General features: G+C 36.6%; 1 protein-coding gene across 3 annotated transcripts in view; it reads right to left on the reverse strand.

Annotated features, from left to right (window-relative positions):
- The window catches only part of AP3B1 (adaptor related protein complex 3 subunit beta 1), a 285,248-nt gene that overhangs the window by 255,817 nt on the left and 16,252 nt on the right, over window positions 1-13,179 (reverse strand). For all 3 annotated transcript variants that reach the window (XM_012462113.2, XM_012462114.3, XM_012462116.2), the window contains exon 2: window positions 1,895-1,970. In XM_012462113.2, the coding sequence (XP_012317536.2) occupies window positions 1,895-1,970 (76 nt within the window). The remainder of the gene's footprint in view (window positions 1-1,894; window positions 1,971-13,179) is intronic.

Here is a 13,179-nt window from a genome sequence, read left to right on the forward strand (position 1 = left end):
CACCTGCCAACAGATCCCACTGTGTGATGTTCCCCTCCATGTGTCTGTGTGTTCTCATTGTTCAACACTCACTTATGAGTGAGAACATGTAGTGTTTGGTTTTCTGTTCTTGTGTCAGTTTGCTGAGAATGATGGTTTCCAGCTTCATTCATGTCCCAGCAAAGGACATGAACTCATCCTTTTTATGGCTGCATAGTATTCCATGGTGTATATGTGCCATATTTTCTTTATCCAGTCTATCACTGATGGGCATTTGGGTTGGTTCCAAGTTTTTGCTACTGTAAACAGTGCTGCAATGAACATAGGTCTCCATGTGTCTTTATAATAGAACTATTTATAATCCTTTGGGTATATACCCAGTAATGGGATTGCTGGATCAAATGGAATTTCTATTTCTAGATCCTTGAGGAGTAGCCACATTGTCTTCCACAATAGTTGAACTAATTTACACTCCCACCAACAGTGTAAAAGCAAACCTATTTCTCCACATCCTCTCCAGCATCTGTTGTCTCCAGATTTTTTAATGACCACCATTATAACTGGCATGAGATGGTCATACCATCTTAATTTTTAACAGAGAAGGAGTTAACCAACTTTCTTAACCGTAATTTGTGCTGGGCGTGGTGGCTCACACCTGTAATCCCAGCACTTTGGGAGGACAAGGTGGGCAGATCTCCTCAGGTCAGGAGGTCAAGACCATCCTGACCAACATGGAAACCCCGTCTCTACTAAAACTACAAAATTAGCTGGGCATGGTGGTGCATGCCTGTAATCCCAGCTACTCAGGAGGCTAAGGCAGGAGAATTGCTTGAACCCAGGAGGTGGAGGTTGCAGTGAGCCGAGATCGTGCCACTACACACCAGTCTGGGAAAATTCCATCTAAAAAAAAAAAAGTAATTTAGACTTTAATATATCAAGAAAGGAAAAGAGATCTGACATTCTCATATGATGTTACTGCCTGCTGGAAAACAGTATTGTTTTAGTTGCGTCATCGCCTTATTACAGTAGTTTATTTATGCAGTTATGCAAATGTATTCTATTTTTACTTTATTATATAAAAATAAGTGGAAAATAAAATCAGCAATGGTGGTGATAAAAAGGATAGTGTTAATAAGAAAAATTAGTTTATGAATTTGATTCCACTGAAACAAAAGCAAAACTCCTTAGCATCAGATAGTCACTGGAATTAAGCAAGTTTTTTCTCTGTGAATGTGGAAAATCAAATGAGTATGTATAGAGAATGCAACATAAACTGCAAAATTATTTTACTAAAGATGGTATATACAATTAGAAACCATGGAAAAATTTAAAAATTAAAATTAAAAGATTAAACATAATTAAGGAACTATATCTTTAATTCTCTGAAAATAGAATCCTCATAACTTATTAATCGTTTATGTTTTGCTTTACAGCTGAACACTGGTGAATGCTCTTATATTTAATAATATTTATTAGAAGTTTCAGCCTTCTAAACTGAACAAAGTATTTCTATTGGTAGTAATAGAATCTGACAAACAGATGAAAGTATGCTCACATTTAGGCTGTGAAAGAACAAAAAAAATCATTCTTTAGTATCTCTCTTTGTAGGAAGTCAATAGGCTTGTATTTCGTTTTATTTTGTCCTCAAAATAATTACCTCATTCTCATAGAAGAAATATCTTGAAATTAGATACAGGGAAATTAAAACAGAGAAAAGATGAAATTAAAACCTAAGTTTCTTGATTTTTGACACTTCAATATATACTTTTTTCTTTAACACCTTTAGACAGGAAATTCTAACTTAGTATTAAGGCAAATAGAATATTAGAATTGGTATTTAACATAGTATTTAATATAATATAATCATTACTTGTCTATTTTTCCAAAAATTGAAATAAACTAGTATTTTACCTACCCCAACAATCCGTTTCATAGCATCCAATTTAGCAGAATCTTTGTTGCTCTCCAACATTTGCTTTAGATCTTCATTCCTATTACAAAAGAGAAGAAATAAAATCCATACTTTGATTTTTATATTCGATAGCTTAAAATATGCCATTTTCATAAGAATTAGAAATAATATCACAGGCAATGTTAAAGTAATTGCAGCAAGAAGGTGGCCATCTGCAGACCAGGGAGAGAGGCCTCAGCGGAAATCAAACCCGCCAACACCTTGATCTTGGACTCCCACACTCCAGAATTGTGAGAAAATTAATTTCTGTTGATTAAGCTGCCCAGTCTGTGGCATTTTGTTATGGCAGCCCTAGCAAACTAATACAAGAATTAAATGTTAGAAACTGTCATTGCAAGAAAAAAATACGTAAAAGCTAAGCACATTTTTTCCAAAAGGAATAAAGGCAATAAAATTCATTATGGAAAAAAGTAGCTTTGCTTTCCAAACACCTCATAAAACTAAATGCAATGGTGACCAGTAGTGAAGACAAAATATAATTAAATAATTAAGACACCTACTTCTTCCTAATTAAAAATACAGCTTGAAAATAGTTAAACAGTAGAGGTAGTAATATATACAAACTGTCTCTGAGAACATACAACTATTAAGCATATTATAAATGTTCACCTTAAGGAATTTAGAATCCTTGCATAAAACTTTTCAGGCTCTTTCACATTTCACAAGTAACAGGAAAGGGAGAGAAATTAATGGAACTACATATGTGAGTGTATTTTCTTCTGCTTTTTGCTGTATTTTCCAATTTACTTAATGACTATGTATACTTTTATAATAAAAAACCTAAACCCCAAAAGAAACCTTTAAAAAATCTTACTGAAGGTAGGAAAGGAAAAAAAAAAATTAGATAGAAACTAAATAGAAAGGAAATGTGATCAGACACACACACGCCAAAAAAAGAAAATAATTTTCTCCTGCCTAGTCTCCTTTTCTGTTCCCCAAAAGTGTCCCATTATTCTCCTCCACCAGTTTTATCTGGAGAGGGAAGTGAGCAATGAAGAGGAATGGAGTGTCAATTTTTAGGACAGCCCAACCTCTAATTCCAAGCATAGTATTACTCATAAACTAATGGAAATCTGGTTTGCTCATCTAAAGCCCAAATTGACAGAGTCCCCAGAACAAGCACCTGCTCTCTGAAAGTAAAAACAAGAAAACAGAATCTCAATATTAAAGCCAAAGATTTTGCTCTTCATGTTTAACAGAAAAGCTTGTTTTCAACAACAAATACTGCATTAATACAGGCAGAGAAACTAATAACTTTTAGCTTCAGAGAAGAGACAAGAAAAATCCTAGGCACTGTTTCAACCTGACGTAATAGTCAACTTCTCACATATGGCATAAGGATCTATTTAAAATTCTTATACAAATTACATGTTTCTTCCCAAATCCCTCTTTGCCTGTCACCAAAATAGTAAAGATTTAGGAGAGTTAATACCATATCACCTATTTACCCTCAAAATATATTAACTTTTATTAAGTTCTTTTAGATCTACCTTTTTCATTATATAAATTCAAATATGACCAGTTAACATGTATTACCACATAAATCTTAGATATTGTTTTACTAAATATCAATATTTGAGTCAAAATAATGCTGAATTAGCAACATTTTCCTCAACTCTTTGCTGAAAACCAATTGTTATTTCAAATATATACATTTTTAATTTACCTCTGTCTTCATTTACCTAGTTACCTGTGGCTTTCTAGCTTTGAGTATTAGGATACCAGCTTTATTTTTACATAAGTGACATCTTGTGGTGTCAAATGGTATAACTTTTCCTTTCATGTTCAAAATATGCCAGTTTTAAGTTTCAAAGGACAGAGAAGAACATATAACTGAAGGGTTAAGGCAAATCTTACTATTACCATGAAAGTCATTCTTATTTTAGTCCCAGAATGAACAAGTAACTAAAACTGAAAAGCAAAAGTTTCCCAGTTATATATGGGAACTAGGGAAGTGTTAGGGCTTTAACGTCATGTAAATTACCTTTTTTTTTTTTTTTTTGAGATGGAGTTTCACTCTTGTTGCCCAAGATGGAGTGCAATGGCGCAATCTCAGTCACTGCAACCTCCGCCTCCCAAATTCAAGCAATCCTCCTGCCTCTGGCTCCCAAGTAGCTGAGATTACAGGCACGTACCACTACATCTGGCTAATTTTTTGTATTTTTAGTAGAAACAGGGTTTCACCATGTTAGCCAGGCTGGTCTCGAACTCCTGACCTCAGGTGATCCACCAGCCTCGACGTCCCAAAGTGCTGGGATTACAGGCGTGAGCCACCACACCTGGCCTACCTCTCTTTTTAATAAATCTATAATCTGTAACTCATTAAAACCTTCCACTCCTTCTAAAGACAAGCTAAATTAAGGGGAAAATTAAGACTATGTAGTACTGTATACTACATAGGCTGTATAGCACTACTCAAAGCATGATCTGAGAAAGTCTGGTCCAAGAATCATTACCAATTCACAAATTTTTGTTACTAATCCATGAGGAGATAGGTACCAAAATTCAGAGTAAGCACATTGAGAAACTTAACAGAACAACTTTACAGAGTAATTTTATGTTTACTGAATCTAATTTTAAAAGCGGGGCTTGTATTTTATTTTGTATGCCCTTTTCATTTTATTTTTCTTTTATTATGATTTTTTGGTTTTTTTGAGAAAGAGTCTCACTCTGTTGCCCAGGCTGGATGGAGTACAATAGCGTGATCTTGGCTCACTACAATCTCCGCCTCCTGGGTTCAAGTGATTCTCCTGCCTCAGCCTTCTGAGTAGCTGGGATTACAGGCGTGCATCACCACACCTGGCTAATTTTGTATTTTTTGTAGAGACGGGGTTTCATTATGTTGGCCAGACTGGTCTCGAACTCCTGACCTCAGGGTATCTGCCAACCTCAGCCTCCCAAAGTGCTATGATTTATAGGCATGAGCCACCACGCCTGGCCCATTTTATTTTTCTAGTAATTTATTTTTTGTTGTATTTTGTAGAAGTATCCATCTATGTTGGACTGGAAATTTTAAAAAGAAAAAAGAAAGGCCCTTCACCATTTGAGAGCCCCACACTACAAAGTTACCTTCCTTTTCCTCAAAACATTCAGCAAAATTTGTGTACCATAGAAAGCAACACCTAAAACTTACATCCAGGAACGATGGACTGCAAAAGTGATAAGGAATAGCAATTTCCAATCAGAGGTACATGACCAAAAAAGGATGTATAAAAATATTCAAGGAAGGGAAGGTTGGACCTTTATGGAGCCCTACCAAAATATTCCAAAACACAGGCACCTCTTTAGGCATAGAGAACCACTCCAATAAAAGATAGTACTATCCAAGTGGTGCACTGCAAACATGAATGGATGTGCAGAAAAAAATGCTAGAAACAGAGTCAAACTTACCATTTCTTAGTGCTATGTAGCCAAAGGGAGTCACCTTCATGTTTTTGTGCACAACATTAAGGCTTACAAATGTTTTCATTTCACCTAGGGTCTAAGCTTCCCTTGGACAGTGCTCAGAACTTTGTATAACTTTTGGCACAAAGCATTCACTTAATAAATGCAACAATGAGTGGAAACAAAAACTCCATTGCTAGTGTCTTTACCTACTCACCCATCTCTTAACTTTCTAAAAGTCAGAATCATAAATTACCAAATTAATATGAATAGTCCTCCTATACTGTTCACAAGATTGAAAAGGAAAAAAGCCTATAGACATTTCCTCAACTCTTGGTAATCTCATTTACCCTTAATTTAAAATGTCTCTCACACAGGGTAACAAATAACCTCTTAATTTAAAAATCCAAGGTAAAATCTCATAAATAGTTTCAGATTATTCCTCTATACTTGTGAGGACTAAACTCTGACCTTTATTTTCTCTTGCCCAAATTCCTAAGGAACCTGAGGAGTCACGCCCTAAAAACCATGAATTCTCATCAGATGGGTTTTAATTTAACCCTACATAACATGGTTTACTTTCCAACCTGACTCTAGCATAATGTCACATGACAGATGAAGGCAATCAAAATATTTTACTCCAAAATAGGCTTCCTTGCCATATTTTTGAACCGGCCCTGAAAAGCAGCCCTTTATGGAAGAAAATTTGCATCTGTAAAGAATCTCTACTAATATATCTTTCCCCTTCCAGACTCTAACATCCTAAAGAGATTAGCTGAGAGTCCAACACCTTTTAAAAATCTGAAAGGGAAACATTTGCCATCTATTGTCTCTAAGGGCAGCCACCTAAGAGACTTCCTGAGAACCTTGGTCTCTACAGTCCTTTATCCTAATCCAGCCACACTTTTCTCTTGATTCCAGGTTTTTAGATAACAACTTAAAGATTTCCTGATAGGTAACTGGTTAAAAGAGTTAAGTTCACCTGTAACCTGTGAGCCCCCCACCCCGCGCTTCAAGCTGTCACACCTTTCCTAACTCAACCAATGTATACCTCACATGTACTGACTGATGTCTTATGTCTCCTTAAAACATATAAAATCAAGCTGTAACCCAACCACCTTGGGCACATGTTCTCAAGGTCTCTGGAGGTCATGGTCACTCATATTTGGCTCAGAATAAACCTCTTCAATTATTTTACAAAGTTTGGCTCTTTCTGCTGATATCTGATACACATAATCACTACTCTTCCATCTCGAACTTCTCTCTTTAAATTCTGTAGCTCTGTTTTCTGATTCTCCATTCGCATCTGTGACACAGCAGTGAACAAAAATGATAGAAAAACCCTTGCCCTCATAGGGATTTCATTCTATTAAGTAAAAGAAACAACAAACATAATAAATAAGAAATTTTTACATCATGAGGTAATATGGGGGGAAAAACAGAGGAAAAGAATATAGAAGGGAAAGGAGGAAGCAATTTTAATAGTGTGGTTTGAGTAAATTTTAAAAGTGACATCTGAACAAAGATTTTCAAGTAAGAGAGTTAATTATGCAGATATCATGGGGAGTAAAGCGGGGCAGGGAGGTGAAATAACTAAAGGTTTTTGGTGTTAACGAAATAAAGAACTGAAGGTTTTGAACAGAGAATTATGATCTAATATATTTAACAGAATCATTCTGGCTGCTATATTCAGAATACACTGTAGGGATTTCTTTATCTGTCCATGACACTGTAGCTTATAAAAGACTAAACCTGACACAGAAAATAACTATAAAAGCTGAAATACATGTATATACATACACACACACACACACACACACACACACACACACACACACTTTTAAGGAGTCATGATCCTTGAAAGAAGAGAAGCACAAAAAGTGAGCTCCTAGGCCAGGATAGTGGCTCACACCTATTAATATAATCCCAGCAGTTTGGGAGGCCGAGGCTGGTGGATAGCTTGAGCTCAGGAGTTTGAGACCACCCTGGGCAACATGGCGAAACCCAATCTCTACTAAAAATACAAAAAGTAGCAAGGTGTGATGGCATTCACCCGTAATCCCAGCTGCTCAGGAGACAAGGTGGGAGAATCTTGAGCATGAGAGGTTGAGGCTGCAATGAATGGTGATGATGCTACTACATTGCAGCCTGGATGATAAGAGTCCTTGTCTCTCTCAAGTTAAAAAAAAAAGGGGGGGGGCTCCTCATTCACACTAGCTTTTCCCCGCAATACATTTTCCAAATTGCCATGTGGGAGAATAGAACTCAAGGAGAAGTCACAGTCTTAATAATCTGAGGAGACAAATGTTGAAGTCCAGGGCTGCCAGAGTGAGTGAGACTTAAAGGACAAAATTACAGAGGAGGAAACCAGAGACAAGGTACACAAAAATCTGTGTACAAAATGTTGCCTACAATTCCTAAGGCAAGACTCCAGGAAACCCAGCAAAAAACAGCAGCTGGGAGGTTAAATACTTAAGCAGAGATTCCAGCAACCACACACTATTGGGAAGAAAAACTAGAAAGCAAGTCTCTCCTAAGAAGAGAGGCTTTGGTGAATACCATGGACTTTTCCTTTAAGACTACTGAAGGGCCACACAGAGTGGTAAGGAAGATGCATGAGGAGTATAAGAAAAAGTTAAAACCAGGCGCAGTAGCTCACGCCTGTAATTGCAACACTTTGGGAAGCCGAGGCTGGCAGATCACGAGGTCAAGAAATTGATACCATCCTGGTCAACATGGTGCAACCCTGTCTTTACTAAAAATACAAAAATTATTTGGGCATGATGGTGTTGCACCTGTAGTCCCAGCTACTAGGGAGGCTGAGGCAAGAGAATCGCTTGAAACTGGGAATCAGAGTTTGCAGTGAGCAGAGATTGCGCCACTGCAATCCAGCCTGGTGACAGAGTCACAGTCTCAAAAGAAAAGAAAAGAAAAAGTTACATAAACGAGACCTTAATAAGTCTAAAACTGAGCTTTGGCAAGATTAGAATGATGTGCTTACATTCTATTTACTTGTCTGGAAAAAAGAACAAAAACAAAAACCCAACCCTATTTGGAAGAAGCTGTCACCCAAAGCTTCATCAATTTTTTTATCCTAAACATCTATCATCTGATCAAAACTTAGGAGACATGCTAAAAACAGGAAGAAATTACCCCCACTCCACTAAAAAAAAAAAGGAAAAAAAAAAACAGGAGCAGATCTGTAAGTGATTCAGACACTAGAGTTTTCACATGAGAATTAAAATAATCACAATTAATATAGGAAAATGTAGAAAAGACAGACAAAACAGATGAAACAATAAAGAAATCAGTAAGAAGTAGAAATCCATACAAAACAAATGAACATTCAGAACTGAAAAGTACAGTATCTGAAATTAAGAACTCATTAGATAGGTTTAATGGCAGTCTGGTAATAGGAGAAGAAAGGATTATTGAAGGCAAGTCAAGAGAAAATATACAAATTGAAGCACACAGAAATAAAAGAATGGAAAAAATAGAATAGAGCATCAGAGGCATATGAGATATAGTTAAAATTTCTAACATACCTCTAATTAGAGTCCCAAAGAGAAGAGTATGAAACAAAAGCAGTATTTCAAGAGATAATGGTTAAGAATTGTTCTGAACCTATGAAAGACATAAACCCACATATTTGAAAATCTTAGAAAAAGAGGACAAACAAAACTACACCAGGCACAGCATAGTCAAACTGCTGAAAACAAGAAACAACGAGAAAAATCTTAAAAACATCCAGAGGCTAAGCATAGTGCATCATGCCTATAATTGAGCACTTTGTGAGGCCAAGGCAAGAGGATTTTTAAGGCCAGGAGTTCAAGACCAGTCTGGGCACAACATAGTGAGACCCTTTCTCTACAAAAACTATGTTTTAAAAATTTAGCTGGACATGATGGTGTGCACCTATAGTCCTAGCTACTCAGAAGGCTGAGGCAGGAGGTTTGTTTGAGCCCAGGAGTTCAAGGCTGCAGTGAGCTATGATCACACTACTGCACCTCAGCCTGGGTAAGACCTTATCTTTTTGAAAAAAAAAAAAAAGCACCAGAAAATTACCTTGAGACAGGCGTCAACAAATGTAAAGGGCCAGACAATAAATATTTCAAGTTTTACTGGCTATACTATCTCTGATAATAACTACTCAACTCTGCTATTGTAGAATGAAAGCATCTATAGATAATATATAAACAACTGGGCATGGCTATGTTCTAATAAAACTTTATGTACATAAACAGGTGGGTGGTTTGCTGTCCCCTGCCTTAAATGGAATAACATTTCAACAGACATTATAAAGGCCAAAATATATCAAATGACAAGTTCAACGGGCTGGAAGAGAAAAGAATGCCGACATAGAATTCTATACCCATTAAAAATAATCTTTTATGTCACTGAAGGTGAAATAAAGTAGTTTTCAAACAAATAAAAGCTGAAGATCTGCTGCCTGAACATAGGATATCATTTCAAAAGAAAATACTTTTATATTTATATGCAATTTATAGGCATTCTAAATTTACGGTTTCCATATATAAGCCAAATGCTGACAGACTAATGGAAGAAAAATACACATCTTCCATTATGATTGGCGATTTTAACACACCTCTCAGTAACTGGGAGTACAAGCAGACGAAAAGTTCAATAAAGGTGTACAAAATTCAAACACCACAATTAAGCAACTTAACCTGACATGCATAGAACGGTATACCTAACAACTGCAGAATAAACATTCTTTTCAACTGTACATAAGACATTTACCAAAACAGACTATATGCTGGATACGTTTCAACAAATTTGAAAGGTGTAAAAATCAAAGTAGTAGAATCTAAATAGAAACCAGTAATTAAAAAAAAAAAAATGCTCACATATCGCTAATTTTTTTTTTTTTTTTTGAGAAAGGGTCTCACTCTATTGCCCAGACTGGAGTGCAGCAGTGTGATTACAACTCACTGTAGCCTCAAATTCCTAAGTTCATGTGATCCTCCTACCTCAACCTCCCAAGTAGCTGGGACTACAGGCATGTTGCCACCATGACTAGCTAATTTTTTTTTTATTTTTTGTCTCCCTATGTTGTCCAGGCTAATCTTGAACTTCTGAACTCAAGCAATCATCCCACCTCAGCCTCCCAAAATGATGGGATTGAGTGTGAGCCACCATGTCCAGCCTACAACATACTTTGTGAATTGACAAAGTATAACATTTAATAACTTGTGGGATGCAGCTAAAGCAATATTTAGAAGCAAATTTAGGCTGGGGAAGGTGACTCACACCTGTAATCCCAGCATTTTAGGAGACCAAAGCGAAAGGATCACTTGAGCTCTCCAGTTCAAGACCAGCCTAGGCAACATAATAAGACCCTATCTCCACAAAAAATCCAGAAATTAGTTGAGCTTGGTGGCACACACCTATAGTCCTAGTTACTCAGGAGGCTGAGGTGAGAGAATTGCTTGATGCCAGGAGTTGAAGACCAGCCTGGGCAACACAGTGAAACCTTTTCACCACAAAATAAATAAATTAATTAATCAGGTATGGTGGCATGCATCTTTAGTCTCAGCTACTCAGGAGGCTGAGGTGGGAGGACCCCTTGAGACTGGGAAGCTGAGATGGCAGTGAGCCATGATCACACCATTCACTTCAACATGAGTGACAGAGCAAGACCCTGTCCCTGAAAAAAAAAAAAAAAGCAAATTTATATTTCTAAATGCAATACAAAATCAGAAAGATTAAAAATCTGAATTTCCATCTCAGCTAGAAAAAAAAAACAGCAAATTGAACTCAAAGTACAAGTAATAAAATAATAAAGATACAAGAATTCAATAAAGCAGACTAACATGTTTTGTGTTTATAGTATATTATTAACTTATTTAGCTACCTGGTATTATTTTCTGAAGCTTATAGCTTATTTTAGTATCATAAAGCCTCTACGAAGTAAAACTACAATAGAGAAAAATCAACAAAGCTAAAAGCTGATGTCTATGTGAAACAGGTTGTTATGAAGACTTAATGAAATCATAAAGCATTTATCACTGGGCCTAGCACATTTATTTATCCAGCACCCATTATATACCAGAAAGTGCTCTAAGTGTTGGAGTCCCTGATATTCTAGGACTTAAATTTTAACAAAAAAGCAATTGGTGGGAGACAGTTTAAGGGGAATGATAGGAAAAAAGGAGGAGGGAGGGAAGGAAAGAAGGAGAGCGGAAGGCAGAGAAGGAAGAACGCAGGGAGGAAGAAAAACATAAAGAAAGATTGGATAAGTAGTACATAAAAAATTAAAATAAGGAATGCAATAAAGACTGGGTGATCACAAAAGACCTCTATGGATAAGTGATCTGAGGTCTCAAAGGATGTTGAGACAACCAAAGAAATTATACAACATAACAGGGCAAGAACAAGTATGGCTATAGAGAACCCAAAAGAAGGTCTATAGAGGGCTTATAAATGTAGGCTGAAGCAGATTAAATTCCTTATAGGTCCATAACAGATACACAATAAACATTCATTGAAAAAACAAATGAATGCAGGCTATATACTAAAATTGTTTCTTAGAAAGATACAGAAAAACTCTTTCACTGGAAAGGTTCCATGATCCCAATAAAACTTAAAAACCAAGCATCTATCTTCCATGTATTCATATCATTCATATGTGTATTGAAAGCCATGATGCCACACATAAACCACAGGACATCTTCATGTTTGCCATGACTTTCATCAATGCCCTCGGCTACTTGGTCTCTTGGTAGGCAGCAGGAAGTATGCTTTACCTTTGCTCAGGAGATTAGGAATGTCTTCTAGAATGTGACCATTCAGTAATGTATTTGTCGATGTTTCCTTTTATTGCTTCTCAGACTCCCCCAGTCTTAATCTTTTATACAAAGTGGCATTTTTGGTGTACACTGCTTTTAAACAGTGAAAAAGAACTTTTTGCCTGTTCCAATTTTTTTGCCTCAACATACATAAACTCAACTATGTCAGTGGCTCTATGAGATTTCCTGTAAAACTTTTGCCTACAAATATATTCACCAGGTATGCAAAAAACTTATGTTGAAATATTGCTTATATGTGATGAAAAGTGAAATCAATCAAATGCCCTTCCAAAAGGTGACTAATAAATTATGAGGAACTATTACACAGTGGTTTAAAACAGGGGTCCCCAACCACAAGGCCACGGACCGTTACTCATCTGTGGCCTGTTAGGAACCAGGCCGCCACACAGCAGGCAAGCAGCAGGTGAGGCGTATTACTGTCTGAGCTCTGCCTCCTGTTAGATCAGCGGCAGCGCTAGATTCTCACAGGAGTACAAACCCTATTGTGAACTGTGTGTGCAAGGGATCTAGTTTGCATGCTCCTTATGAGAATCTAATGCCTGATCTGAGGTGGAACAGTTTCATCCCAAAACCAACCCCCACCCCCTTCCATGGAAAAACTGTCTTCCAGGAAAAAGGTCCCTGGGGACTGCTGGTTTGGGGATTGCTAGTTTAAAATATTAAAATAGTATCATATGTTGATATGGAAAGATCTTTAACATATACCAAGTGAAAAGGAAGATACACAGAGAATAGTGTACAGACAATCATTTAATTTTTTAAAAAATTTTCTGAAAGGATACATAAGAACTTGTTCTTTGTAGTCACATATGAATGGAAGGTATGGAATACTGGATTGGAAGTTATATCCTTTCCACATCATTAACTAATTAACCACAAACATGTCTTGTGCTTATAACATATTGTTATTTAGCCACGTGATAATGGCATTATTTTCCGAAACTTATAAATACTCTCTTACTCTAGTATCACAAAGTCTCTATGAAGCAGGTGTGGCTATTACTGTTCCCATTT

This window comes from Aotus nancymaae, unplaced genomic scaffold (assembly GCF_030222135.1).
Source record: "Aotus nancymaae isolate 86718 unplaced genomic scaffold, 86718_ANA_hifiasm-v0.15.2.pri h1tg000014l, whole genome shotgun sequence".
NCBI lineage: Eukaryota > Metazoa > Chordata > Mammalia > Primates > Aotidae > Aotus > Aotus nancymaae.